Consider the following 26754-nt stretch of genomic DNA (forward strand, 5'->3'; position numbering starts at 1 on the left):
GGTAGAGGTTGGAAGGGACCTTCAGAGATCTTCTAGTCCAAGCCCCCTGCCAAAGCAGGCTCACCTGGAGCAGGCTGGACGGGAACACACCTAGGCAGGTTTTGAACATCTCCAGAGGAGGAGGCTCTACAACCTCTCTGGGCAGCCTGTTCCAGTGCTCTGTCACCCTTAAAGTAAAGAAGTTTTTCCTCATGTTGAGATGGAATTTCCTGTGTTCCAGTTTGTGTCCATTGCCCCTTGTCCTGTCACTGGGCACCACTGAGAAGAGTCTGGCCCCACCCTCTTGACATCTACCTTTTAGACATTTATAAGTATTGATGAGGTCCCCTCTCAGTCTTCTCTTTGCTGAGCAAAATAGACCCAGGTCTCTCAGCCCTTCCTTGTAAGAGAGGTGCTCCATTCCTTTGATCATCTTAGTAGCCCTCTGATGGACTCTTTCCAGTAGTTCCCTGTCCTTTCTGAACTGGGGGGCCCAGAACTGGACACTACTCCAAATGCAGCCTCACCAGGGCAGAGTAGAGGGGGAGGATGACCTCCCGCATTCTTTTTAATGCACCCCAGGAGACCATTGGCCTTCTTGGCCACAAGGGCACATTGCTGGCTCATGGTCAACCTGTTGTCCACCAGGACTGCCAGGTCCCTCTCTGCAGAGCTGCAGGTCAACCCCTAACCTGTACAGGTGCATGGGGTTATTCCTCCCTAAGTGCAGGACTCTACGCTTTCCCCTTGTTGAATTTCATTAGGTTCCTCTCCACCGGACTTCCTACCCTGTCCGGGGCTTGCTGGACAGTGGCACAGCTCTGGTGTGTCATCTGCTCTTCATAGTTTTGGATCAGCTGCACTCAGAGTGAGCTGTGCGCTCTCTCTGCTGGGAACTGCCCTTCCCACCATACATGCTGGTTAACTGGGGGCAGCTCACCCGTAAAAGGCACTGCTCTATGTTGATTTATTACGGCCGTGGCTTCGCCTCCTGAGCAGGAGCCGCGTGGAAGCCGCTCGGTGCCGGCGGCAGCCGCCTCCCCCGTCGGGCGGCGCCAGGCCTCGCCCTGCGGCATGGCGGGGGAGCCGCGCTTCCTGGCGTGCTCAGCGGAGAGCCCGCCCGCTTGCATGCCGGGATTTGTAGTCCCGGTCGGGCGACGGGGCCGCCTCTCTCCTTCCGGGAGCGGGGGAGAAGGACCGGAGGACCGAGGCCCGCGTCACGTGAGGCGTTTGTTGACTTCCTCGAACGGCGGCGGCGCACTGGGAATTCCCCACGGTGGCGGAGGCCGATACGGGGGGCGGAGGCGATGGGAGTCCGAGGGGGCCCGAGCAGGGACCGTGACGGCCGGCGCTGCCTTTCCGCCGAGGTGACCGCCCGTTGCTGACCCGCCCGGCCCGAGCAGGGCCCGGAGAGGTTGGTACTGGCGCGGGGGAAGGGGCTGGAGGGGGTGGGGACGACTGCCGGTGGCTCCGTGGCCCGTGGGCGGCCCTGGCCCCGCGGCCTGGCTCTGGCGAGGGCTCCTGGGGGGTGCTGGGGAGCTGCGTGCCCCGTTGGCCGGTGGAATAGGAGCGGTGGAAGCGTGACTGGGTAAAGAGGGGCGTCCCCGTTGAGGGACGGTAAGCAGAGTTTAAAGGTCCTGCTAACGAGTCGGTAGTGGATCTCAGGTAAGCAATAAGATAGCCAAAAAGCTGCACCTTATTAAGCTGGAAAACTGGGTGAGTTCTTAGAAGGAGCATTTTGTGCATTAGAACAAGGGAATTTGGCAAAGGAAATGAGCAAAGTAGGCTTATTAGCACAAGATGTGAAAACAGAAACGTGATGAAGCAGACGGGGATACAGGTGTTGCAGGCCGTGTTGGTTTGGAGGAAGAGAGTACGGATGAGTGTTGAGAGAGGTTTATATGCTAGTGATGCTTTCAGCTTTAAAGAAATTACAGCTTTAACCACTGGTGTCTCACCTGGTACGGAAATCAACCTGATCTCCTTAAACAAATCTGTCTCCCAGCAACTTACAAGTGAGAGTGGGTTGGGCTGTAGGCTGTTCAAGTGTGTGGTTTTAGGAGCTTTAGTGTTTCTCAGGAATCCCTTCATTCCCCTGCTGTCTTACACTGTGTGCCCAGTAAAATCGGCATACTGGAAGCCAGCTCTGGAAAAAACAGAGTGAAGGGAGTAGTGTTGTCAAAACAGTCGAGTCTGCTCTGGGCTCCAAAGGTCAGGTGCTCCTCTGAGACAGTGTTTTCTGAGAAGTGTTATTGTGGACTATGGGAAACATTTAATTTCCTGTATATGGATGTGTGACCAAATGCTATTACTGCTAATAATACCAGTTACCTGTTAGCATGTGTATCCTGAAATTTTTACTGTAGAAACCAAAACAAATCTAAGATTATTTCTACATTTTGTCCTTTGAATAATTGGTATTTTATTGTGGTGGGTGATAAAAGTTATCACATTGAATACATGAACAAACTGTATTTAGTACACTCAGGGTGAGGAAATAGAGTATCTTCATCTCACAGTGTTGGAAAAACTATGCATGAAGTTCCAAATCCAGTAACATTTGTTCTTATGATATCAATAGAAGCATTGAATTGGAGACTGTGTACTAGAGATTTTGAAGAAAATAAGCAAAAACGTAGAAGTAAATGGAATAAAACGCAGTGTGGATTTACCTTTTGATATTTGTTTTCATTCTTTCACAGGTATTTTCTAAACAGAGGAAGTCTAGATAGAGAGTCCATATTCAATAAAACAGTTACAGTGGCAATGAGATCCAGTTTATTAAAATGACAATCATAGGATTAATACAAGAGTCAGGCTAGTAACAAGTCAGTGGTGAGTTTTACTGAGGGGGACTTTTAGAGACTCCATACGTGTATGATTTATCCACACAGTTAACTCTGCAATCAGTCTTACGTTTTGTTATGTGTTTACACAATAATTGCATCAATTAACTATTTTTACATGAATATATAATATTTTAAGTGGAGTTTTTAGTGTATGAAATTGTAGGTGTTACTAAAATTTGGCAATACATTTGGGGAGAAGAAATGAAACTTGAGAAAGGGAAGTGAAGTGTAAGTAACTTGAACATTCAAAGTCATCCACTTACAAGCTGCTGACAGGAACTTGTGTTCAAATGTCCTGAAGTAATGAGATGTAAACCTCAATACAGAGTCACAGAATTGTAGAACAGCCCAAGTGGGAAAGGACCTGCAAAGATCATCTGTTCCAACCTTTTGTGGAGAAGGGAGCCTAGATGACATTATCTAGCACCCTGTGCAGTCGTGTCTTGAAAATCTCCAGATGTTCTGTTAGTGAGTTGCAGGATGACTAAGGGCTGTCAGTGCCACTCAGTTTAACTTGTGTTTTAATAGCGGCAACAGGTGAGGTGTTTCCAGTTGAATTAAAAGTTAATGCAATTATACAAGGCTTTCATAATACCTTATCACTAAACTTGTAAACTTATTGAACATTAATTAATCTGACAGTTGAATTGAGTGGGAGGAAACTTATGAGTAGGAGGTAGGACCTACTGCTTGTTTTACAAGAAAAGATTTTTAAAAACCCAAAAGAAACCCTCTTAGCTTTCGTAATAGTTGTTCTTTATAAACATTTTTAAATGGGAAGGAATGAATACCAAGTGTCTATTAAAATAATATTTAGTGTTAGCATGAGAACATATGGGTTTTTCAGTAACCTTTGAATATACTTACATTTGGTGCTAGAAAGGTTTAACAGCCAGAAGCCATCTTGTTCCTACTTGTGTTTCTTTGGCAGTATTGCTTCTAATTAACTTCAAGATTAAATTTAATAGTTTAATAAACAGGATTATATGACGTTGAAAGGACAATATTTAATTGACTCCAACTCTCCCCCACCCCCCTTTTCTGATGGTTGTCAGAGCAAGTGGTTGTTGTGACACCATCCACAGAAAGGCAAATTGAATACATGATGATGAAGATGCATAGGGTTTGCAAATCAGCGATGAAGATACTGCAGTATGAAACTGTTCAGAGAAAGTAAAATTTATCAAGCAATGTTGTCATAAAATGGGCTTTTTAGTACATTTCTAGTTCTTGTGAGAATAGATCATTTATTATAAAAAGCTTGAGATTGGAAAAAATTGACTGTTGTACCTAAGGAGCTTTTGCTTGGCTCCTCTACCTTACCTAGATGTTCACGACAGATGAACTACAGCGATCTGGTTTGTGAGCTGAGAGGCAGTAACTTTCTGTTTCCTGGAGGCAGCAAAACGAAAGCGATTTGGAGGCCTGATTTAGCTGACGTGCTGATGTGTTTCTGAAAGAGCACCAAGTATGCTGAGGCTGCAGGGCTCTGCCCTTGTACACATGAATTCAGGGAGGGCTTTAGGCCTGTGGACTTTGTCCATACGGAAGGATGAGCAGCGGCCAAAGCTGGCAGCTACTAAGATGAATGTGTGCAGACTTTTTGCTCTAAAAATGGAGCAAGGATCTGTAAAAAGCAACGTCCCTCTCTGTAGAACATGCTGTTCATGACTGGAATCAAACAGAACCAAAGATTTTTGAGGGAGAGATGCAAAATGATAGGTGCCCAAAGAGACTGGATGTCTTGCTTGTTTTAACATCATGTGTCGTGTACTTCATATACTGTGTGGAGTTTTTGATGCTGACTGCAGGAATTTTGTGGGTTTTGTTGCTGTGCTGGAACATCTTTTAAAAATGAAAAGCAAGCAGTTCAACTTTCCTGAAATTAAGGTGAGGGCTGCAACACACTCATTCAGGATCCCTGTGGATCAAATGCATTTCTTGAATTTAATGTCTTATGTCTACATGCATATATATGCCCTTCTAGGCAAGGCAAGGTAAACCAGTACGAAAATTATGTTCTTATTGTTAACAGCTGGAGACTGTTCATACTACCATTATGAAGTCAAACCCCTCAAGTCTGGAAGGTAAACAAAGTACAATGGTTCAGACTTTCAGTAGCTTTGACCGAAATCAGGAAAATATCATTTTGAAATTATTTGCATTTCGCATTTGGAAATATTTTGAAAACAGTTCTATTTCTAATCAGAAGATGGGGCAAAATGGGAATCTCCTCGGTACTGGACAAGAATTAATGTAATCCTGCTTTTATTATCTCTTCTGATCTGACAATAAGATGAACATTTCAAACTACAGAAATCCGTTTGAGCAGTGGTCTGTTTGCTGTTAGAGCCTCTGCTTTCCTCATATGTAAAATGTGTTTTATATTTAACTGCCTCCCATGGTGTTAATGACTAATATTTGTAAAGCTCTATGAAGAGAAAAGCTGTATTTCTGCCAAGCATTAGTAAGAAATGGGAAAACTTTCTTATTCTCAATATAGCTAATATATTAAATTAAAGCTTTTCTATAACCTACATTAAGCATCAATAAACAACAGAAGTTTCTGGAAACCATTACTTTCTACAGTATGTAAAAGACAACTTAAGTGATGCCATCTCTTCAAACTCGTCTGCTTATAAGCAGTGGACACAATTACTCCTGCTAGGTCTTTATACCACGTTCTGTCAATGGTGTATTCAGGTTGGTGGGGTTTTTCTAAAACACTAATTATTTAATACAAACTATTCATTTAATGTATTTCTTTCTGGAAGTAAAGATTCAAGTCCTTTTAAATAGGCTGTTTCATGTGCAAATCATTCTAAAAATATAAATGTAACATATTTTGTTGTCACAAGTGAAAGTATTAAGGAGACCTTTCTTGGGATGTGATGTGTGGTGAAATGGGATTGTAAAGTTTGCTTTAAGTAGGCTAAGATGGACGTCAGTTGTATTCATAGACATTAACTTGTCCGTATATTATTTTAAATATTTTAGTGGGAACTCTTTCACTTAATCTGTACTAGAGTAACCAGTTAATCTCAGGAATTGCAACTCCAGAGAGGTCAAAATTCACTCAGGTTCTTCAGAGTGACAGCTCTGGGATGTTTGCAGCAGTGCATACAAGTTTGGCTTTGAACTGGAGAAGCCAAACAGAATAAAATGCAGGCAGAGATCTGTGGTTGGACTCAGGAGTTACTGCCATCCTGCAAGCCCTTCTGGGACTGCCAGATTTGAGGAGTCATAACTTGTGGAACAACCTAATGCATGTATTGTGTCAGAAAGCACTTCTTTGATTGTTGCTTACAGTACATATTTTTTAAATGATGTAATATAATACTGGAGAAGCTAAAATTTTATTCCTGTCCTTAAAGAGTAAAATTAAAGGCTACAGATGGAGTCGGGGTTTTCTTAAAGATATAGCCCCATTTTGTAAGGTTTTTGTCTTCTGAGACTTTCTGTCTGTTTTAATATCATAAGAGAGCTTCTTATGGAGAAAGTAGTATTTGTGAGCATGCTCTATCTTACTTTTTTTTTTTTTTTTTCTGATAGCACAACAAAGACCTGGGTGAACTGACATTTATAGAACTGCTAATCTTACACTGTTTAACGGCCAGGTTTTATTCTTGTATGAGCTTAAATCTTTTATTGGCCTTTTAATACAGGCTTAGCAGGTGCTGGAGAAGTAACTGCATTTTTTTCCATTGGAAACACTTCAGAAAGTTTTTTGCAGTGTGGAGATAAACTGTTTGGGCAGGGCATTGCGTGGTTGGTTGTTTGTTTGTTTGTTTTTCTTTTTTAGATAGTGTTGATTTATTTAGATATATTTAGCAATGTAGCTCTAATTTTTCTAATGTCACTTTTCTCTCATGCTCATCTAATGTGTACTGCAGTTAGTGGTATGTATGTTATAACTTACTTTTGAGTCATCATCCCTCTAAACTGAAAGAGGGGAGATTTAGATTAGATATTAGGAAGAAATTCTTTACTGTGAGGGTGGTGAGAAACTGGCCCAGGTTGCCCAGAGAAGCTGTGGATGCCCCATCCCTGGAAGGGTTCCAAGGCCAGGCTGGATGGGGCTTTGAGTAACCTGCTCTAGTTGGAGTTGTCCCTGCCCATGGCAGGGGGCTTGGAACTAGATGATCTTTAATGTCACTTCCAACTCTAACCATTCTATAATTCCAGCCAATACAGAAGTCACAGCACTTTTTTTTTCCTCAGGAAATGTCTCTCATATAGTTTTGTAGACTGCGAGGTTTGAAACCTTTTTGAAATATGCAATAAAAGGAATATTCAGTAAGCACATGCAACAGACTGATGTTTACTAATAGAGCTAACTGTTGAAATTCTTTTGTATCAACTCATACCTGAGATTTGGTAATTGCATTGTTTCTTCTCTTTTTTCGCTCTTAAATAAATTTTTTACAGTTTTTGCAGTTTGTTAAAAATGTAACTGTGTGGCTTTGTAGAATAACTATTGTGGGAGAAAATGGAAAGCTATTTGGAATAAAATAGGTAAAGAGTTTTCCTTCCAGATTGACTGACAATAGCATCATGAAATTGCTTAGAAATCATAGTGGTTTTTTATTCTGTGAAGAAAAGGTGCTTTCAGTTTCAAGAGTAGTGCTCTTTTCCAAAAGCAGCAAAGTCCTTTAAGAGGTAGGGGAAAATCTCAAAATACCAACAACTTTTTGGGTTTTGAGTATGTATGCTATGGCTTTTTGAAGTGATCTTATGCTAAACGTAGAGTAATATAAATATTTTATTATATTTCCTTCATGTGAGGCTCTAAAATTCTGGGTAAATTGGTGTTCAGTGGCATTTAAATTTCAATTTATGTAAATCTGTCCATTTATTTGAAAGGGAAGTCTATCTGAAGTCTCGGTTTCGTTTCCATGTTGTTGAGCATCATGACGATGGTGATTTGAATCAGGTTTCTTGTAAAGCTGAAACAGTTGCACTTTTTTATGGTCATAGCAGTGTAATACAGTGTGTGACTATTATTAATACTTTATTTTTATCTTTCATTATCTCTATTAACATAAAGTGTATACAATGTGAATATTGTGGTGATTTTCCCTTCTTGACATGCTGATGAGCTTCCAGTACAGAGAAGCCTGCTTCATGATAACTTTTTTTATTTTTAATAATTGAAGCAAAAAGTTTAAAAATCGCAGAATTCCTTCAGAATATCCCACTTCATTTAAGCCTATGTAAGGTCTCTTGCCACTTTCCCTTCCAAACTGTTACAGCATCAGATCTGTTCTTTAAAGGGATGAGCTGAGAGGAAGGTGTCCTATTTGGGCACCCATCTCTCAGGAGAAGAAGACTTCTGTGTTGAAGGCAGCTTGTCGCCATTTAGTGGCACTAAGATTAGTCAAAAAATGTATCGCATCTTTCTGAAACAATTATCTTGAAATCTAGAGTAATGTGTATAGCAAGCTCCTTTGAGTTATGTGGAATTAAACGCTTCTTTTCTAAATAGCATCCAGTGCTGGCTTAGATAGCAACATCAGAAAATCAGAGTTGAATAATCCTGTAAACTAAATGAGATCTTTCACGTAAAAAAGCGTTAGTGTAACTAGTCCTCTTAGTAGGTGCGAGTTAAGTGTGTACCTGAATTTATAAAATAGCAGTTGTATATGCTGGGGTCTTATTTGGAAGGTCTTGCTCTTTTGGAAGCTCATAAAGGCAGTAAATTTTAGTTAGCAAAATACAGAATACATATGGTCTTGTCTTCTGATGTTGTCTCCTGTTTTCCCTTATTGCCATCTCCTGGTGGAACTGATGTGTGCAAGAAACGGAGAATGTATGATGCTGACGTTTAGGAGTTACAGTAAAGTGTGGGGATAAAGATGTATTTTTATGTACAAGGTCACACAATCTGCTGCTTTCTTCAAGAGATAATTATAAGCTGTGACACTTTCATGACATTTGATTCTAGTGTTCAGAGGAAAGAAGATGTTGCCTTGAGAAGGCGAGCTCTTGGAATTTGATGAGATGGGTGAGAAGACTCGCAGGGCCCTTGGTAAAACAGGGGAGGAAAAACTAGTATGTTATGCTCAGCTTAGAAGGCAAAATGAGCAATTCCATCAGTCAGTTAACGCCGTTTGAATGATGCAGTGCTTTTGGTCAAGGTCACCTTGTGCATGGAGTGATACTATTCTTACAATGAAGAGGAAGCAACCCTTTTTTGCAAGGCACTTTCTACTTAAGTATGAGGCAGAGCAACAGGCAAGGGAAGCTTCGGCTGCTTATTAGAATACATCAAATAGTATACAAGGCATCTGTTCACCTCCTGAAGATAACCATTAACAGCACTTCTGGTTTGGTTTGTAGTTTTCTTGTCTTTTTTTTTTTTTGCACTGTTGCAACTCCATTGCTGTCTATTTAGTATGAATGAACTGTCACAGTTTTTTATCATGTTGTCCAAGGGGCTTGGAGCAAATTGAGACAAATGTGGTAACCCCACCATTGTTCAGCTGTAGCTGTACTACCGCTCTTCATAATGCTGCACTCCGTGCAGCTTTTCCCTTGCTAGCATGGTGAGAGAAACTTGACCTCATAGGTGAGTTCCAGGGCAGTTGATCCCTTTCCCTCTTAGTATGGCTAAACACATGGAAGTCTAGTTTGGATTTAAATAGCAAATACACAGTAGAAGCAGCAATTGTGGCTGTGGGTTTTGCCCCCACTGATGCCTCTTTCCTGCGTTGTTCTGCTGATCAGGTCAGTTTTCTGTTGAAATAGCTTTTTGCTACAATACAAACTGTCTTCGTTATGCTAATTTCTTTCATTCCAGCATTTCTCTTGGTTCATTAGCTAATCATTAGGAAACCAAGGATTTGTTTAACGGGGAAAAATAATAATCTACTTTTGGTCAAAGTAGTATCAGTAGGTTTTTTTAAGGGGGAGAGAAGTGTTATCAGATACTGTATAGCACTTTTTAGTATTGCATATAAATGCAGGGAATCTTGATCTTCATAACTATAAATAAGAATGAGCTGTGTCTTTTTTTGGTTGGTTGGGTTTGGGGGGAGGTTGGTTGGTTGTTTTTAAATCAAGCCCCTGAATTTGTTCCAGATAACTAGTAATATTAAGCAAAATGCTGTTGGGGCTTTTCCCTTAAGGCCTGGAGTTTAAGAAAGTATATGGAATTTTTTAAAGGTGCTCTTTTCTTATTGAATGTTTTGCTGTGCCTAAATGTTATGTGTTGTAACAAAAACTCAATCTTACTTTGAATTTGTCATTCAGGTGGATTTGCCTAGTATTTTAGAGTGATACTTCTCTTATAGCCAGGTTCTTGTCAGCTTTCTCCATACATGTTGAGGCAGATCATGTTATTGAGTATGTTTTCATTCTCACCATATTTGCAGTCAAGAATTACTGTAATTGTTGGTCAGTGGGATGTTTTCTACTGCAACTAAGTAAAGAATAGCTATTAATGCAGCCTCTTTAAGGACGAATGCAAGTGTACCTTAAGATTCCATTTTAAAGTTTGGGAAAAGTATAAATATTTGCATTCAAGAATGAAGGAAATCTGGCACTTGTGCTCTGGAACCATAGTAGTTAGTTGATTTCTTGCAACTATAATCTCTTTTACTGCTCAGTGCTGACTTGCAAAAACTCTAATACGATATTCCTTTGGAGTTCAAGTATTTGGTACCAGCCAAATTCTAGGATGGTGTTAAGCCTTAATAAAAATGTATTTGGGGTTTTCTGAATTTGATGCATACTCAAAATATTTTTATCAAGTAATAGTGAAAGATGCTTCTTTTCCAAGCAGTGTATTTTCAATGTATAATGGGTTTCAAGATTTTTCTGCAAGATTAAGATATTTCCTAATTATTCAGTCTTGTCATACTTTGACAGAAGCACCCTGCAGTATTATTTTGGAAGGTTTTCAGACTTGAGACTCTTGATGAATTTGTGAAAATTTTGCACTCATATCTGTCTTTTTAACAGCTGTCATGGAGGAGCTGGTAGAGGATGACATCTGTATTTTGAACCATGAAAAAGCAGAAAACGGTCATAAGAGAGATGGGGAGATTCCTGTTTCATCTTACAGTGGAGATGAGTCTGTTGCCTCACACTTCGCACTTGTCACTGCATATGAAGATATCAAGAAACGGCTAAAGGAGACAGAGAAGGAGAACTCCCTCTTAAAAAAAAGAGTGAGAATTCTAGAAGAGAAGGTAAAAAAAAAAAAATGCAATTTACCAGCCTACAGTAGCAGCTACTTTTTTGCTCATGTCTGGATGGTGGAACAGATGGTTAAGTATTTAAAATTTGTACTTAAAATAATTTCCAAGTTAAAAAGTTTTGGTAAATTGTTTTATTTGTTTAAGTATAACACAGTTTGCTCCTCTGGTAGTCTAGTTAGATTGTGCTGGGATTTTTGATTCCTACTGAGCATGTATGTGATGCAGTGTAGTGCCCTGCAAAGACAAAGGTTTGATTCAGAAAGATGTATAATTGCATTGGATTGTTACTATATTTTATCTGCCTTTTTATGGTGTTTATTAACTTGGGCACATGTCACTTAGTATTGTTGAATAGCGGGGTGCCAAGTCTATAAATTGTCAGAATCCAGGGATTGTCTGTCAACAGCACCTCTTGGGCTCAGCATTCTGAAATGGTAAGAAAAAATAGGTGGTTTAGGAGTATGTGGGTAGGTCTAGCAGTCTCAAACATGAAATACAAAGTTGCAATACTTAACACAGAGGTGTCTATCTTGATGCAGTAATTCTAAAATGTAAAGGAATCTAGGAATTTGCTTTATATGCAGTTTCTTATGGCTTTAGTTTGGTGAAGTTCATTAAAGCTAAAAATTGACCACGGCGCTGGCTTTTCTCCCTGAGTAAAGAATGCTATGGTTAAATGTATATCCATCATTCAGTAGCAAGTGTCTTTGTACTGCAGAAGGTCTTGACTGTGATGGATTGCTTTCTTATTAATATAAGGTGGAAAGATAGATCCTAGAGTTAGATCTGAGGCATTTATTAGGATCTAGTACTAAGTATGTGGTACTGACTCTTAAAAGCATAATTAGTATGTATTATTTTGTGACATTAGAATGAATAGATTAGATTGAGTCACACTCGGTACCGTTTTGAAACGCTTATTGAGGAATTCTTGGTGACCAGTTTGACAGGATTGACTTTCTGTCAAAAGGCAAAACTTCCTTGGCACTTTCTTTATATAAGGTCCTGTGGGGATGATGGAGATAAGAATAGAGCTCTAGCCTGAATATTCTCTGAACCATACTGAGTGTAACATCTTTTACATCGTTACTCAAAATCACAATAAACATGTCTTGATGACCTTGCAATCCCTTTTAGTCATCTGCCGCTTGGGTTGGCCTAGTTAATCTTAATTGTTTTGAAGATGATACTTCGTTTTCCATAGAGAAAACTTTTAGTATGTGAATACCATAAAACTATTTCGGTGAGAGGGGTATTGAGAAGGCCTAGACTGTTAAGTAGCAGAACTAACTTTCAGTCTTTTTTAATGGCTAGTACACCTGTATGATAAAAATGTATGTGGGGAGTTATCCCTTTTGAGTCATATATTTCAAAGTGTATGGAAACTTTGGGAAAGTTTGGGAAGGCTTATATTCTATCTGAATGGCGTTATTTCGGGGAGGAAAATGTAAAGGACAACACTTAAGATCTTTATGGCTTGCTTTTCTATACTTTCTTTTGAGCAAATGCCTAAAAGAGGAGATATTTAAGGCAGATGCATAACTGTCACCTCTTTGATTTTTGTAAATTTTTTGTGTGACCTAACTTTTAAGAAAAAATATATATATGTAAATATGTTGCAAATATCTACATTAGGTACCTTGAATGTGGTTAAATGCATCAATTTAAAGCAAGTGTGCAGGATAAACAGGATGAAAAGGATAATGCAATACTTAGTCAAAACAAGAGCTTTCTGTATAGACAGGTGTGATTTGTGTAAGACTTCTTTTCTTTTCTTGCTGTCTTATTAAAAATACTGAATGTATTTTAACTCTGCTCCCCTCTTTCTGACAATCTAGTGCTTATTCCCCTTTGCTTGCCTCTTGCCTTAGCAGGCAATGAGATAGTGGTGACCTGGAAGTTAATAGTTATTTGTGAAATAACTCTGCTTTGGCTTTTCTCACATAAATACACTGAAAAAAAAAAAAATCTTTGTTTAAATTATGAGTCATTTAAAAAATTATGTTTGGTGTCCTTTGAATTTTCTATATGTTGTGTCTTTATATGCTTAAAACTCTTTTTACAAAAAGCAGTTTATACACCTTCAGAGCCTGGAAAAAATATGATTAAGGGATTGTCAGTGTGAGTAATCATGACTTGTGGATGGTTTTTAAATACTCATAGCAGTAAACTAGCAAGCACTAAGTACGGGGAGAGACTGAAGAATTTGTTAACGGCCTTTGTTGCACTTCTGTAAAAAAATTTTTGTCTGTATCAATGTATTTGATTCATTTATTTTCTAAACTAACAAAATGCTGTTAGTTTAATGTTGCAGACTCTGCCACTGCACTTTTTAAATTTTGCAGTTCTTGATATAACATACGAAACTTCTGATTTCTCATGTCTGTTAAACTTTTAGCTGCTTGGCTCCCGACTGGAAGAAGAATGCAGTTCAGTTGGCCGCGAACAAGTAAATAAGGCATACCAAGCCTACCGAGAGGCCTGCATTGACCGAGATAATCTGAAAAGCAAACTGGATAAAACGGTATGCCTTTTTAAGTAATGACTTAAATGCATGCTATGTACGTACTGCATAGTTAGTAAATGTTTACTGTAGAATGAATTTTATTTGCTGAAGATCTGGGGTGTTTGTTTTATCACTCCCTTAGGTTTCTAAAGTACATGACGATACTTTATGTAGGAATAACAATTTTAAGTATCTCAGTTTTATTACTGGAGTAGGCTAATGCTAAAAAATACTCAAAGCAATACTTTTCTTGTTTTGTTGAGTTGTCAGACATGATAGAAAAAAGCGTCACAGATGGTTTTGGGTTTTTCTTCCCCCTGAAAATAGATAAAAGAAAGTGCAGAATCCTTGAAAAACTTGAACGAACAGTTGCAGTCTAAAGAAGTAGAGCTGTTACAACTAAGAACTGAAGTGGAAACTCAACAAGGTATGCATTTGGTTACCTCATCTTAATGTGTGTTGACTAGTCTTAGTGCATATATTATGACCTCAGGGCATGAAGAGGCCCTGTCTGTGTATGGTACACTGCACTGAGGTACTTTGAGCTCCTGTCTGTGTTCGTTCTTGTAAATGGTGACACACGTGTTAGATTATCACAGGCGAGGAGCTCCATGGTAAAGATCTGAGGCTGTTGTGTTCTTCCACTGCAAATTATTTAATAATTTGAGAAATGTGCACAACCTGACAATGTAATAGGGTGGTCATGCACATCTCTGGACCTCACCACCTTTTCCTCAGAGTGGGGTGGGAGCATAGTTGTTCAAGTATCAAACACTATCCAGTTGATACCACTTCCTCTGGTGCCTGCAGATGATCCAGTATATTGCTTTGTCTCACTGGTGGGATATGACAGGTACAAGAGGATGTTGCGTAGCAATAGCTGCAGTTGACAACGGTTACTTAAAGCACTGGGAGATGAGGCAAGGTAGAAAGATGCTGGTTGTAGAGAGCCTGGTGGAAAGAGGAAGAAAAGACAGTGTACCCTGGCAATTCCAGAAGCCCAAATCCAGCTTCTCTTGCTGCTGTTGTAAAGAGTGCTGTGTAGATGATAGGGATGTAAAATAAAATGCTCTGGAAGAAAAAAAATAATCTTTATTAATGTACTGTTGCAAGAAAAGAGAACAAGAAAATGTAAAGCTAGAGACATGGACTGGACTTCAGTTTCTGTACAAATGCAGTCATTTGAAGGGTGTTTGTAAGTACTGCTGTGCTTGAATTAGATTACTTTCCAAGAGGACATCAAGCATGTAATGAACTACTTCAATTGCATGAGTTCTTTAAACCTAGAAGAACAAACCACATGTAGCAGTAGCATCATTGTTGAGGACATCATAATTTAAGGAGGTAAGAAGTGCAGAGTTTCTGAAGAGAGCTCTGAAAATGTGGTGATTCCAAGCCTTATTTAGTAATCAATTTTACTCTGGGCTGTGAGTGGGCTCTGAGTACCTTGTTTAGAAAAAATCAGTGTAGCTTAAGTTTGTTTAAATTGTTAGGTCTGGGAGTGAGTGTACCATGCAGTTGAAGACCTGGGGTTTTTCTTCCCATCATTTTCTTTCTTTTCTTGCTTTCTAACTAGCATCGTACTACTGATTTGATGCCAGGATCGTCTTAGGTTGCTTCTTACTAGTGACCATGTGACTTTTTTCTGTCTAATAAGAAGACTGATGTAACTTCTAGACTTTACCCTTTTATTTTGATTGTATTGTTTGCAGTTCTGTTTAGAATGTGTTAATATTAAACTTGGGGAAAACTTGGGGTAAATTATGTAATGGTACAAATCCGAGGGGGAAAAGGCTCATCTTTTCACAGCATGTAAGAAGCATGCAAGTTGGTGTGTATATCATGTGTGTTTGCCATTAACAGATTTTTGTATTTCCAGTGTGTTTTATGCTGTTACTTTCTCTTTCTTTATGTAAAATCTGCAGTGCTTTCTTAGAAAGTAGGGCTCCATACTTTAAACTCAGAAAATAGACTCTGTCTGTGCCAGCAGCTTCACCAGTGTTACTATTTCTGTGTTGTCATAGCCTGTAGTTTCTTCAGAATGTACGTGATAACTTTTTTTGTAGGGTATGGGCTGATTGAGGTGAAACCTTACATATTGAGTTACATTTCTTGAACTGAGACTGAAATCCAAGTGTCTTGCTTGTCTTCTTATAGTGATGAAAAATCTGAATTGTACTCAATCCAGCTGGGAGATTGAGAAGCTGAGTAGTGACTTGAAAGTGCATAGTCTGGAACAGGATCTAGAAAAGCTCAAGCAAGAGTGCAGCAGTCTCAGAAAGGAGTTGCAAAAATCCAAGCAGAAGGTAACTTTATTTTAAAGAAATTTCTGTACTAATAGATTTGACTGTGTTATAGCATTATTTTAAATCCCTTGTTCAAGCAAAATAAAGGGTAAACAAAGAGATATGGAGTATATAACTGAGAGAAACATTAACATCCCAGTAAAATTATCCTTAAATATTCATATAGACTGGCTTGTTTCTTGGAAATAGTACACTCGCGTAGGTGAGATTTCCCAGCTGTTGCCCATATAATAACACAAAGTAAAGCTTTACGATTTCTTGTAAGTAGCCAATCAAATTGAAGTGTCCTATGCTGGTATTGGTTTTGGGCTGGACTTGTTAGAAAGTCTGGGCAAAACCTGGTTTGGTTTTGGTTTTGTTCATGTTGATTTGTTTGGGTTTTGTTGTTTGGTTTTTGTTTTTTTTTTTTTTTTCTTTTAAAACAACAGAATGCTTATGTTAAAAGATATCATAAACTTTGTTTAAAGAGGTTTAGCACTTTTGTTTAGGGTAGTTCCAAGCAGCCTGTCAGGAAAGTGGATTTTTTAACAAGGTTTCCAGACTCTTGCTATACCTCCTTTAGTCTGGGGCACGTGTCTGTTGTGAGGGACCCATTGTGTAATTTAGATGTGATTATGATCTCAAAAAGGAAATTAAGGTAGCTTAACAGTAATAAAAGGCATTAATTTAAAAAAAAAATTGTCGAGCGCATGCTTACTGCTTTACATGATAAAAGGTGCAGTGGCAGTCTTAGGAGTCTGCAGTCACATTGAAGTTACACAAACAATCGCACTTAAATCTTTTAAATTTATTGAAGAGGCAGATTATTTTATGTTTCTTATGGTCATTAATAATCATGATTATGTAATCTTGAGTCACATAATATTTGAGTGAGCCAGTATTCAGGATATGACTCAGATAAATCCTTACATGGCCATCATCTGCCTTCAAATAGGATTTGGTTCAATTTAGAAATGTTTTTTTGGCTCTTTTTTTCTTATGTGCACCTTTACATTACTACAGAAATGTGCTTTTGAAGCAAATCTCCTAATGACCCCTGCCTACTGTGCCTGGCATTGTGGAGCAGTCAGGAGTATGGGAACTGGATTTCTTTTGGATGAAACTAAGAAGCTGCACCCCAACTTCTCCTGGGCATTCAGGGACCAGACTAGAGCTAGCCTGAAGTCAAGTCCTTCTCCCCTGCTGCCCTCAAAGCATATATAGCTGGGGTGTTGGGTTCTCAGCAGCGATCTGTCTCTAGAGACACTCCCAGCTCACAGGGACAGGCTTACCTGCATCGATTGTCATGTCTCAGGTTTAGTCTGTGTTTTTTCCACTAGATGGGGATAAAGCACTTTACCTGGAAGGTGTGTGAGGTGTTTTGTTAAGTTCCGTTACTGTTGGTTGTTGTTTTCACTTGTATCTGGAATTCTTTTAGGTATGTTCAATAACTTGTAAATTCTGAAGGCGTACTGTAACTTGTATATAATTCTGGTGTCTTCAGGTACCTCTGTAGAACAGAGTAACAGCTACATAAATAACTGAAGATTGCAGATTGTATTGTGAGAATGAATGTTGCTAGAAAGATCAGACTGAAATAGCAGTTGTAAGGAATACTAGACATGACACTGTTTAAATAATGCTTAGATCAGCAGCTTTTATTGCAAAAAACGAATATAAGGAACAGCTCTTTTTTTTTTTTTTAAATATAATTTCTTCTTGATCCTGGTAACTATTTAATATGGGAAATAAAAAGGTACAACCTTTCAAATGTGGGGTAATATAGTGCAAATGTTTGTTGTTGTCTCTTTTTTAACTATGAAATTGAATCACTGTTGGGTTCTGGTGTGAATCTTCAGCAGAGAGAAAAATTGTCAGATGAAATACTGGTGTTTTCATTATTGCTATTTTTAATTAGCATTTTCAGATGTTTTCTACCTTAGGCAAATACACTTTCTATTTTTGTCTGGTTTAAAACAGTTTAAACAGTTTCTGGTTTAAACAGTCGTTAGCTTCAGTGAGGCTGCTTATATGCACAACTTAAAGCAGTCTTGCAGACTCAAGGGATAAATTATGTTCCATCATAAACGTAATTTGTGGAAGTAAAACTACACTAAAATAGTTTAATTTAAAGGTCTTTATATACTTGCGCAGGGAAAGAACAAGAGAAGACTGATTACTTTTTTTTTAATAGAAGTAAAAAGCCTTTCTCAATTTTTGCTTTTCAAAGAATCACAAATTCTCAGCTGTTCTTTTTTTTAAAAAAAAAAAGTGAAGTGGTGGCTGACCAATGGTTTTGTGTAAGTAGGGAATTCAAGCTTTTTTATGTGAAAATTCTTAGAAAGTATCTTTATGTCCATTGTGAAAACCACTGCAGCCAATAGAAATAAAGACTACTTCTGAATTTTAAGATTAGTGAACTTGTAGTTTCACTGCAGTTTTCAGCTGGAAGATCTGAACTCACAAGTTCATTCCTTCTCTGTCTCCCCTCACTCTGTTGTGCAGGACCAGGCTCAAGGTGCAAATCCATCACATGGAGACCACCTTCAAAGGCAAGACATTCAGAGGTATGAAAATCAAGTGGCTTTCATATTTTATTTATTGTTTACTGAGGGACAGTTATTTGAACAAGGAAATACTCTTGCAACTTGTTCAAATCTGTTATTTCAAATTATGTGATCTAATTTCAGGTCTGGGTATATTGATTTAGCAAGATCATTGTTTTTTTCTTTGTTACAGTGGTAGTCCAGGATGATGATATAACATTTACATCTTCAGATTTTTGTACAGAAAATGAGTGTTAAATTCTCTTGGATTTAAAAATCAGCTTTTTAATAATTAGTTGACTTGAGGAGATGGTAGATAAATTTCCAAGTCTCTTCCCAGCTATAGAATATCTTCATTCTGCATATGGGAAGGTTTCTGTGTTTGCATAGGTGATGGCTTCAAATCTCTTGCTTAGTGTTGGAATGTACATTCGTCCTTCGGGCACTGCAATAACATTTCTACTAGGAGACTTTTTAAAGGATTATTGTTTTTTAATATTGAGGAGCTGTTGTGTGACCTATTCAAAAAGAAATAGCTATTTCCAGAAGAGTGTTTACATATCAGAAAGCATTTGATCTCATTTTGCAGCTATTCAAATAATAATTGTGCTTATGATATAACTCCTCTATTGTCCTGAGCATGTGCTGTGTTAGAAAGTGTATATATCCTTTAATTCTATATGCAAAAGAAAAATCAATGAATGCATGAAAGTTCCCAAATGTTCTGTCTTGCAGAAATGAAATAGTAACTGCATCTCTTATACCCAGTTATGCCCGTTCGTGTACTTACACGATTTTCCACAAGAGGGAAGAGTGGTCCTTCTTGATGACAGATTGTTCCGTGTAATACCTGGGTTCTTACTCGGCTGGGGAAGACATGGGAAAGGAAATCAGTCACTGAAAGAGAACAGCACAGATACTTCTATTCCTATGTTCTCTGGTGTAAGGATGATAATATTATACAGACTATACGTAAATTACACTTTCCCCGTGAGTGGATAGCTGCCTACCCGACACTTTGTACTTGTGGTTTCTGCTGGTGCTGCATAGTCAGTCTTACACGCCTGAAAAAAGGTGTTATCTCAAGGTAAAGTAGTTATCTCTTTGATCTTCCAGACCAGATTTATTCTACAAATTGACGTTCAGGTGGCAACCATCTGAATTAGCGTGTGTACGTTGTAGTGTTTATTGTAATATGACATAAATAATGAATGTGTTATGTGTACTGAATATGTAAGCTTATCCAAAAACCTGTGGAAAAATACTTGAAAAACCCTCCGATACGAAACATTTGCTGTAGCAAGCAATCCTGGTGTTTGGGGGAGACAGAGGCATTTGCAGTTAGTTAACTTTTTGAAAAGTAATTATTTCATATTTGTCAGCAGCCTGCAAATCTGACTTTAAGTTCTTGGTTTGCAAATCTACTTTGCTGTAGATTTAGACAGGCTATATCATGTTCAAGGCTTATGTTAGAAGGCAGCATCGGATAAACTTCCGAGCACGTGGAATCCTTGCTTTTCAATTGCAAATTTTTTGAAAATTAGGCTTTGCAACGGGATTCTAGGTCAGTATCCACAAAAACAATTAAAATACATTATGTGTGATTTAAGTGAAATTCTAGTACCTGCATCCCTTAGCAAGATGCTTTTAAAAGTGCTAAATCACATTATAAAATTTATCTAAGCACTTTCCTTCTGGTTGGTGGGAGACACTGAGCTGTTCTTATATGTGCCAATTCTGTATAAAATATTGGATGGTTCTGTTTTGATATAACTAAAGTTTGTTTGATCTTATTTTTGAGACCAGAACGCGTGAATAAATAAAGTGTGGTTGCCACATGAACTTAGTTTTTAAATTGTCATCTCTTAAAAGTTCAAAGAACCAAATGGGTTTTGCAGTAAAAAGGCCAGTTTTAGCTCCTTGAAATAGTAGTTCTGGAAATTTTAACTTTCTGTCTGTCAGGATTGCTGGTACATAACAAGGTACCTATGAAACTATCAGCTTCCTCTGTTCTTCAACAGAGTTTTTGAATCTGAATTTTTGTATTCTGGGGAAATCTTTCTGTGCGTAGAAGAAAGTTTAATTTCTTTGTTTTAAGGGAACTCTTTTAGTGTTAACTTGCAGAGCAGAATAATAGCTGTTTCTCACAGTGCTTTTGAACACATTCACGTCTGAAATTTTATGCAGAGGTGATCCTTAATTGTTATTTTAGAGGGACAGCAATCTGTATATAGGCATGTTTGAAAATACAGTTGTATAGCTTAATAGTTGTTAGTCCTCTCAACAATAGCTAGATGTATTGAACTGTTTCATATAAATGTCTTTTAAGTGAATATAGTGAGGAAGAAAGAAATACTCTGAAAACTCTCATCCATGATACTTGTCCTCAACAAATGTGTTTTTGTAGAATGTTAAGCATAAAAAAAGCATTATATCATCGGTTTCATGTTTAAGTCAAAGTAACTGCATCCCTGTGTCTTTGAACACCGAGTTAATTATTAGTCACCATAAATGTGGTGTTCAGTGAGCCTTTGCTCAGAATTTTACCAAGAAGCATGGTGATGCTGACTGTTCTGATTTTTTTGTTCTGGATTTTCTTAACTCTGTTTATTAACCTGAAATCTCAATGTTGGAGCAGCGCTAAAAAGCTGCTAAAAATGTTTCTTATATTATGCTGTCGTATCAGAGAATGAGTTGGGTTGCTGTTTTTTACACTGTCTGATAAGGCAGTGTATTTTAGCATAAATTAGATGACTTGAATATGAAACTGTGTTTTACACTTCTGTTTGGGGAGGGGGCGGGGTGCTCAGTTTGGATCTCAGGTATCTGGTCTGAATTCATCAAAGCAAAGTGGATGGTGTAAAGACCCAAACACTGATTTTGTTTGAGTATTTAAAACTAGGATCATAACATACGATGGTGTGTGTGGTCATTTATCAGAAGCATTCAGAGTTAATACTCTACTTGTTTGCAATCTAGTGCCCATTTAATGTATTTTTTTTAAAAGTATTCCTTGGAGATTACTAATTTTTATGGCAAGGTGGTTAGTTTCAAATAATGAATCTGGAGAACATGCTTCATATTTCTTTATATTTGGGAAACTTGAATTTATTAGTATCGTCTAGTATGTTAATATATAATACATTATATATTGTCATATGCAGAAGTCAAAATATACAAAGGTCCATCAGTTTAAGATAATTATCATTACTGCCCAATTAATTTTGAATTATGGTACTCTAGTAAAATTGGCAGTGTATGTCAGGCAAAAACGATTTATTAACAGCTAATGCTTGACAAGCATGTTAATAGGCATGAGGGTGCTTTAGAGGTGGCAATTATTTAACTTTTAAAAAATTTTTGTTTTGAAAGCGTGCATCAAGCATATTGGGAACTGAAGAGAGAAATGTCTAATTTGTGTCTGGTGACTGACATGCAAGCTGAGCTTCTACGAAAACTGAAAACAAACCCAACAGCGACCAAGAAAGGCAAGTCGGTGTTTGCTGTAAGAGACCTTACAAACATAAGCCGTTGATTCAAGCTGTACCATTTTAAAAAGAAAGTAGCTATCATATCTTATCAGAATCTCATCAATTGAAGTTGATAAGCTGGACTATATTATGGTTCCAGCCTACCCATTTTCTGCTTTTGCTTCTGTCTCATACTGGTCAACTTCACACATAAAGGTGTTGCTGATGTGTTTTTTCTTCAGTACTGTATTCTGTTCCCCTTGTGGCTTTTTTCTCAGTCAAGTGTTGCTTATGTGCACAAGGCTGAGGTGTTAAGTTTACTCGTATTTGACCTTTTACCACAACTACTTCATATTAGGGGGGGGAAATCTTTTTTTGCAAACGCAGTCTTATTTTCCCAGTATAGCATATATAAAGCTTTAATTTGGCAGCATGTTAAAATCAGACTTTAATAGACTGAAATTTCTATATAGTTGCATATTTCTTTATGTTGGCATTTGGAAAAGTTCTCTTTTCTAGCAAAATGCTACGTAAGATGACATTTTCTGAATGTCAGAATACTGAGGCTGCAAAACTGCCTTATTTCTGCTGCTACATTGCAAATAATTAAGGGGAGAATAATTTCCATATAAAGTATGTATAATTTCTGTGAGCAGTTCATCAGGTGGTGCTTCTATTTCATAATTAATGTTTTTCTCAAGCCAAATGCTTTACGAGAGAGCGTTCTTATGCTGGTGGGGTCAGACTATCAGTCTGACTCTTCATCGCAGTGTTTATTTCCTTTTTTTTCTGCTCACGTCAGTTGTGGTATTTACTGCGTTCAGAATACAGGAGATGCTGGTGAAAGACTGTGAACTTGCTTACAATACATCGGTGGCAGTCTCTGATGTCCCTGTCCGTTACAAGATCAAGACATTGTGTTTCTAAACTGCTTTGATTGGCTCAGTGAGGTAATGACAGGATTCACCTCCAGGTCCATCAGTGCCTTTGTCTGTGGCCAGCAGTGATTAATGATCACTCTCTGGTCCTTGGCTGATAAACTATCGGCATATTTTGTAGACTTGCTCATACTGTTACCAGGTGAGTCCGCGTTCCTACAGTTCTAAGACACATTTGTCAAACAACTTCAGCAGAGAAACTGGGAACTGAATGGAGTTTTTAATCCTGAAGTCTGTCAAGGTTTGATGTGATCACGTAGTGTCTTCCTGTCCTTATTTTTAATGTGGAGTTACCTGTCTTGCCACTACGCAAGTACTGATTTCTCTTTCCTACTTGGTGAACAGCCTGATTTTCTGCAGATGCTAATGCAGTCGTGCATCCACAGCCATAAAAGGCATTAGTGATTGATTGGGAAACAGTGGATTTTTGCCTTTTGCTCTGTAGCTTTTTTTCAGTAATTTTGATGCCCATGCGATTGGAAAGTGCTTTTGGCTGACATTTGCGAATTGGGTACCGCCTTTCAATTTACAGTGGCAAACAGAAGTTGTAGTCTTTGACCAAGATACTGGCTCCTCTTTCTGTACCTTAAGAACTAAAGTTCCAAATCACAGTTTATACTCAAGATTCACAGCTCTTCTAGAAAACTACCAGTAAGATGTGAATGTCTTTAACTGCAGGAATCATTCATCTACTCCCATTCCATGTTATTTAAATTATCACTACAAAAATATGACCTGGTGGTCTGCGGCCAGCTGTTCAGCTGTGCAACGAAGGTGCACCTTCAGATGGCGTTCTGTTTCAAAATCCTCCCCTTTGTAGCATGGTTTAAAACTCACCTGGAATTTCAGATGGCTGAACGCTGCAGTCTTCTCGCTTTGCTTTCAGAAGTCAGATAATGGTGGAGCCCAAAGAACCTGTGAACACCTTGCCTTTCCCTCTTCCTGCTCCTTGGACAGTGAGAATTCAGGTTCTCGGCAGCGTGAGACGGGAAGAAGCCTGCTGTGTGTGAGCAGTGTTCGGACTCTGGTCGATTTCTCCAAGTGCCTGAAAACCCTCCTCCTTTCACCATTCCTTTCAATCTTGTCAAAAAGATTCATTGGTTTCTTTGTGTTCAAGTGGGAACTGGGAGGTTTCCATGGTGTTGGATGTATTTTAGACATTCCAATTCCAGGATCTCTGGTTCATCTTGCAAAATCAGACTGAGGAGGTCAGTACGCTCAGCTTGTAACTTTTAAGTAGTTACTGAAGTAAAATACAGTCTGCGAATTTGTAGCTTTGCAAACACTGCGTTTAACGTCCCTGCTGTACTGTACATATAGTACATTGGAGTATATGAAAAATGCACTTAAAAATCTTTTTTATCTTCTTTCTTCAGCTGCCTCTACCGCACCAGTACAATGTGTTGACTTGAACATTTCAAAGCTGAATTTGACGCCTGGGGTAGTCTATAAAAAACTCTCCCAAAATGATGAATTACTCTGCAACGCTGTGTCTCCCCCTCTGCCCAGAGATGTAAAAATCCCATCGGAGAGGGTGACTCTACACGCATGGACAGATGAGAGACCCATTCCAGTTGATGGCAAAATGTTTCAGGAACACCATTCTTACGGAAAGAGCTCGCTTGAAGATAATTCCTGGGTATTCCCAAGTCCTCCAAAGCCTAATGAGAATGTGTTTTGGGAAATGAAAAACAAAACAACTTTGTTAAACTGCCCAGCAGATTACCTGGATCAGTGTAATCAAAACTGTCTGCACAAGAGTTAAACAATTCTTTGAATGAACTGAGGCGTTTTAGAATGGTTCTGAATAGGCACCTTAAGGCTTGAACTTTTAAAGAGGAGAAAACAAATTGCCTGAAATATGGGGTTTTTCTTTATTTTTAATTCTAGTTCTGAAACAGAAAGCCTAGTCTTCCTCTGCTGTAAATCAGGAACAAGTTCCTTGAAGCTAAAGCTGTGCTGGTATAATGTAAATATAAAGAAACCTAGAATGGGACCTAGATAGTCTTGTACTGCAAATGCCACACGTTTGCAAAAGATTACACTGAAGAGTGAGTTCTTGGAATAAAACAAAATTGTCCAGTTCTGTATTTGTTTGCTATTTGTACGCTCTCAAGAAAATACTTGGTATCCTGTGTTAAAACTTGTACCAGCTCTGAGCTTATTTTCTTATGCCTTTTTTTTTTTTTTTCAGAGTAAGACAAAACTTCTCTTTCCCTTCCTCCTTTCAATTAACTTTCCGATTCCTCTGGTTTAGAAAATGCATTTTTATGTAATTTTTTAACCGAGAAAGGTAAGAGTTTGGGGTTTTTTTTGTCAAAACCTTGATTTATATTAGATAGTGGCAAGAGAAGACTCATTCCTAGGCTGTCCTGTTTAGACTGCACCATTTTGGGCTTTATTGTGACTTAAAAAGGATGGTAAGTAATGCTGCTGAACACCGAGTCCTGGATGTTCAGCCCGTTTCCCTCAGTTCATGCTGTGGGAATCTTGAGTTAATTCCGTGCACAGCGGTGCCTGCCGCAGGATCATCCTCTTCCCGGTGCAGTTACCCTTATTGTGCCTCCTCTGCACAGCGCTGAACCCTGACTTTGTACCTGTGTGGTGGTGAAGGCTACTAACATTGCTTTTATCAAAGAAACAAGCCTTAATTTAACCAGCCTCGGTGGTGTAGCATTGGTGACAGACGTAACAAGTATTTTTGTGGTATCTTTAGTATGCCACTGAGAACTAGAGTTATTTGAATTGCAGCTGCCTGCTTTGTAGATTATGGGTGTCTAAGTACTATCTTTTTTTTTTTTTCTCTTAAGGCCACAAACTGTTTTTAGACAAATACAATTTATGCCTTTTTTATTAAAAAAACCTGCTCTGCTTCCTATCTGGCTTAATACAACAGGGTTAAGTGAAATGCCTTGAGTGCTCAATACGCTGAAGCAAAATGCTTTGTATTTTAGATCCATGATATCAAACTGGTAATGGGTGGGAAGATACTTAGTATGTTATTTAAAGATGTGTGGGTGGGTGAAGTGTTCAACTTCACAGGTCCAGCTTAAGATCAGTGTAATAAAAATTAATTTCACAGCTGTTTAGTAGCAAATTATCTTAAAATTGCTTGCAAATACATGGGGAAGCTATGACTGTAGCATAGCCCTAGTGATGATGGGCTGGAAAAGCATTACCAAGGTGCTGCATGACCTGTGTCTCCAGACACTTTCCTCCCTGTGGAGTAAGTACTTCATGTGATGCCCCTCATCTTCTCCTTGCTCGGTTTGTCTATCAAAGTTGAAAAAAATGCCTTCCAGATACCTTCTACTATATTAGCGAACAGCATACATAAATAATGTTTCCCATGCACCAGATACTGTTTTTATCTTTCTATTATCTTGCTCACGTATACTGGCTTGTCTGTGATTAATGGAAATGGTGTCAGATGCTGGAATTTATTCTGACCAATGAACACAGCTGACTCAGGGGAGTACAATCTCTTGGAAAGTAATAGAACAAAACCCAATATGCATAAAACAAATCCAAGTCACTAGGCTTTAGCTGATAAAACCAACTACCTGTGTAATAACAAAGCAGCAGCAAACATTTCTCGTGTGGCTGCATAAGCTCCATGGAATCTACTTCTAATGTAGCTTTTCAGGGTTCCCCACCTCAACGTTACAGAGGGGTCTTTTATTAAATAATGTATTATCCAACAGACATCAACATGATTAATACTTTGATTTGTGCAATGAAGGAATTCTACTGTGTAAGATTTTAAATAAATTTATTTTTTGTTTGGTACTAGTTTCACTTACAAATCTCCTTTCTGTATTTGGCACAAAATTTTTTACTCGGTTTCAGTTTCTTGATTGTGTATAAATGTCATTCCAAATATAATTAAATTTGAGGTTCATTCTTCTTCCATTCAGGAGAAAAAAACCCAAACATCCTCTGTAGACTGCTGCCGGGTATTCTGGGAAAAGTATTCTCTT

The 26754-nt window shown here is 38.4% G+C and overlaps 1 protein-coding gene across 1 annotated transcript; it reads left to right on the top strand.

The window, feature by feature from the left end:
- Window positions 1–1172: 1172 nt before the first annotated feature.
- On the top strand, window positions 1173–26694 carry AZI2 (5-azacytidine induced 2). Its single transcript, XM_074150155.1, has 8 exons — window positions 1173–1393; window positions 10791–11020; window positions 13428–13553; window positions 13863–13962; window positions 15693–15841; window positions 18326–18387; window positions 21739–21854; window positions 24151–26694. The coding sequence occupies exons 2-8, from the start codon at window positions 10796–10798 to the stop codon at window positions 24537–24539; spliced, it is 1167 nt and encodes a 388-aa protein (XP_074006256.1). The 5' UTR covers window positions 1173–1393; window positions 10791–10795; the 3' UTR covers window positions 24540–26694.
- The last annotated feature ends 60 nt before the right edge of the window (window positions 26695–26754 follow it).

The sequence above is a fragment of the Numenius arquata genome, chromosome 7 (genome assembly GCF_964106895.1).
Source record: "Numenius arquata chromosome 7, bNumArq3.hap1.1, whole genome shotgun sequence".
Lineage (NCBI taxonomy): Eukaryota > Metazoa > Chordata > Aves > Charadriiformes > Scolopacidae > Numenius > Numenius arquata.

Coding starts and splice junctions, on each gene's coding strand:
- AZI2 (XM_074150155.1), top strand. CDS start 10,796: ATGGAGGAGCTGGTAGAGGATGACATCTGTATTTTGAACCATGAAAAA. Junction 15,842..18,325: donor TGCAAAAATCCAAGCAGAAG/GTAACTTTATTT, acceptor TCTGTTGTGCAG/GACCAGGCTCAAGGTGCAAA. Junction 21,855..24,150: donor CCCAACAGCGACCAAGAAAG/GCAAGTCGGTGT, acceptor TTCTTTCTTCAG/CTGCCTCTACCGCACCAGTA.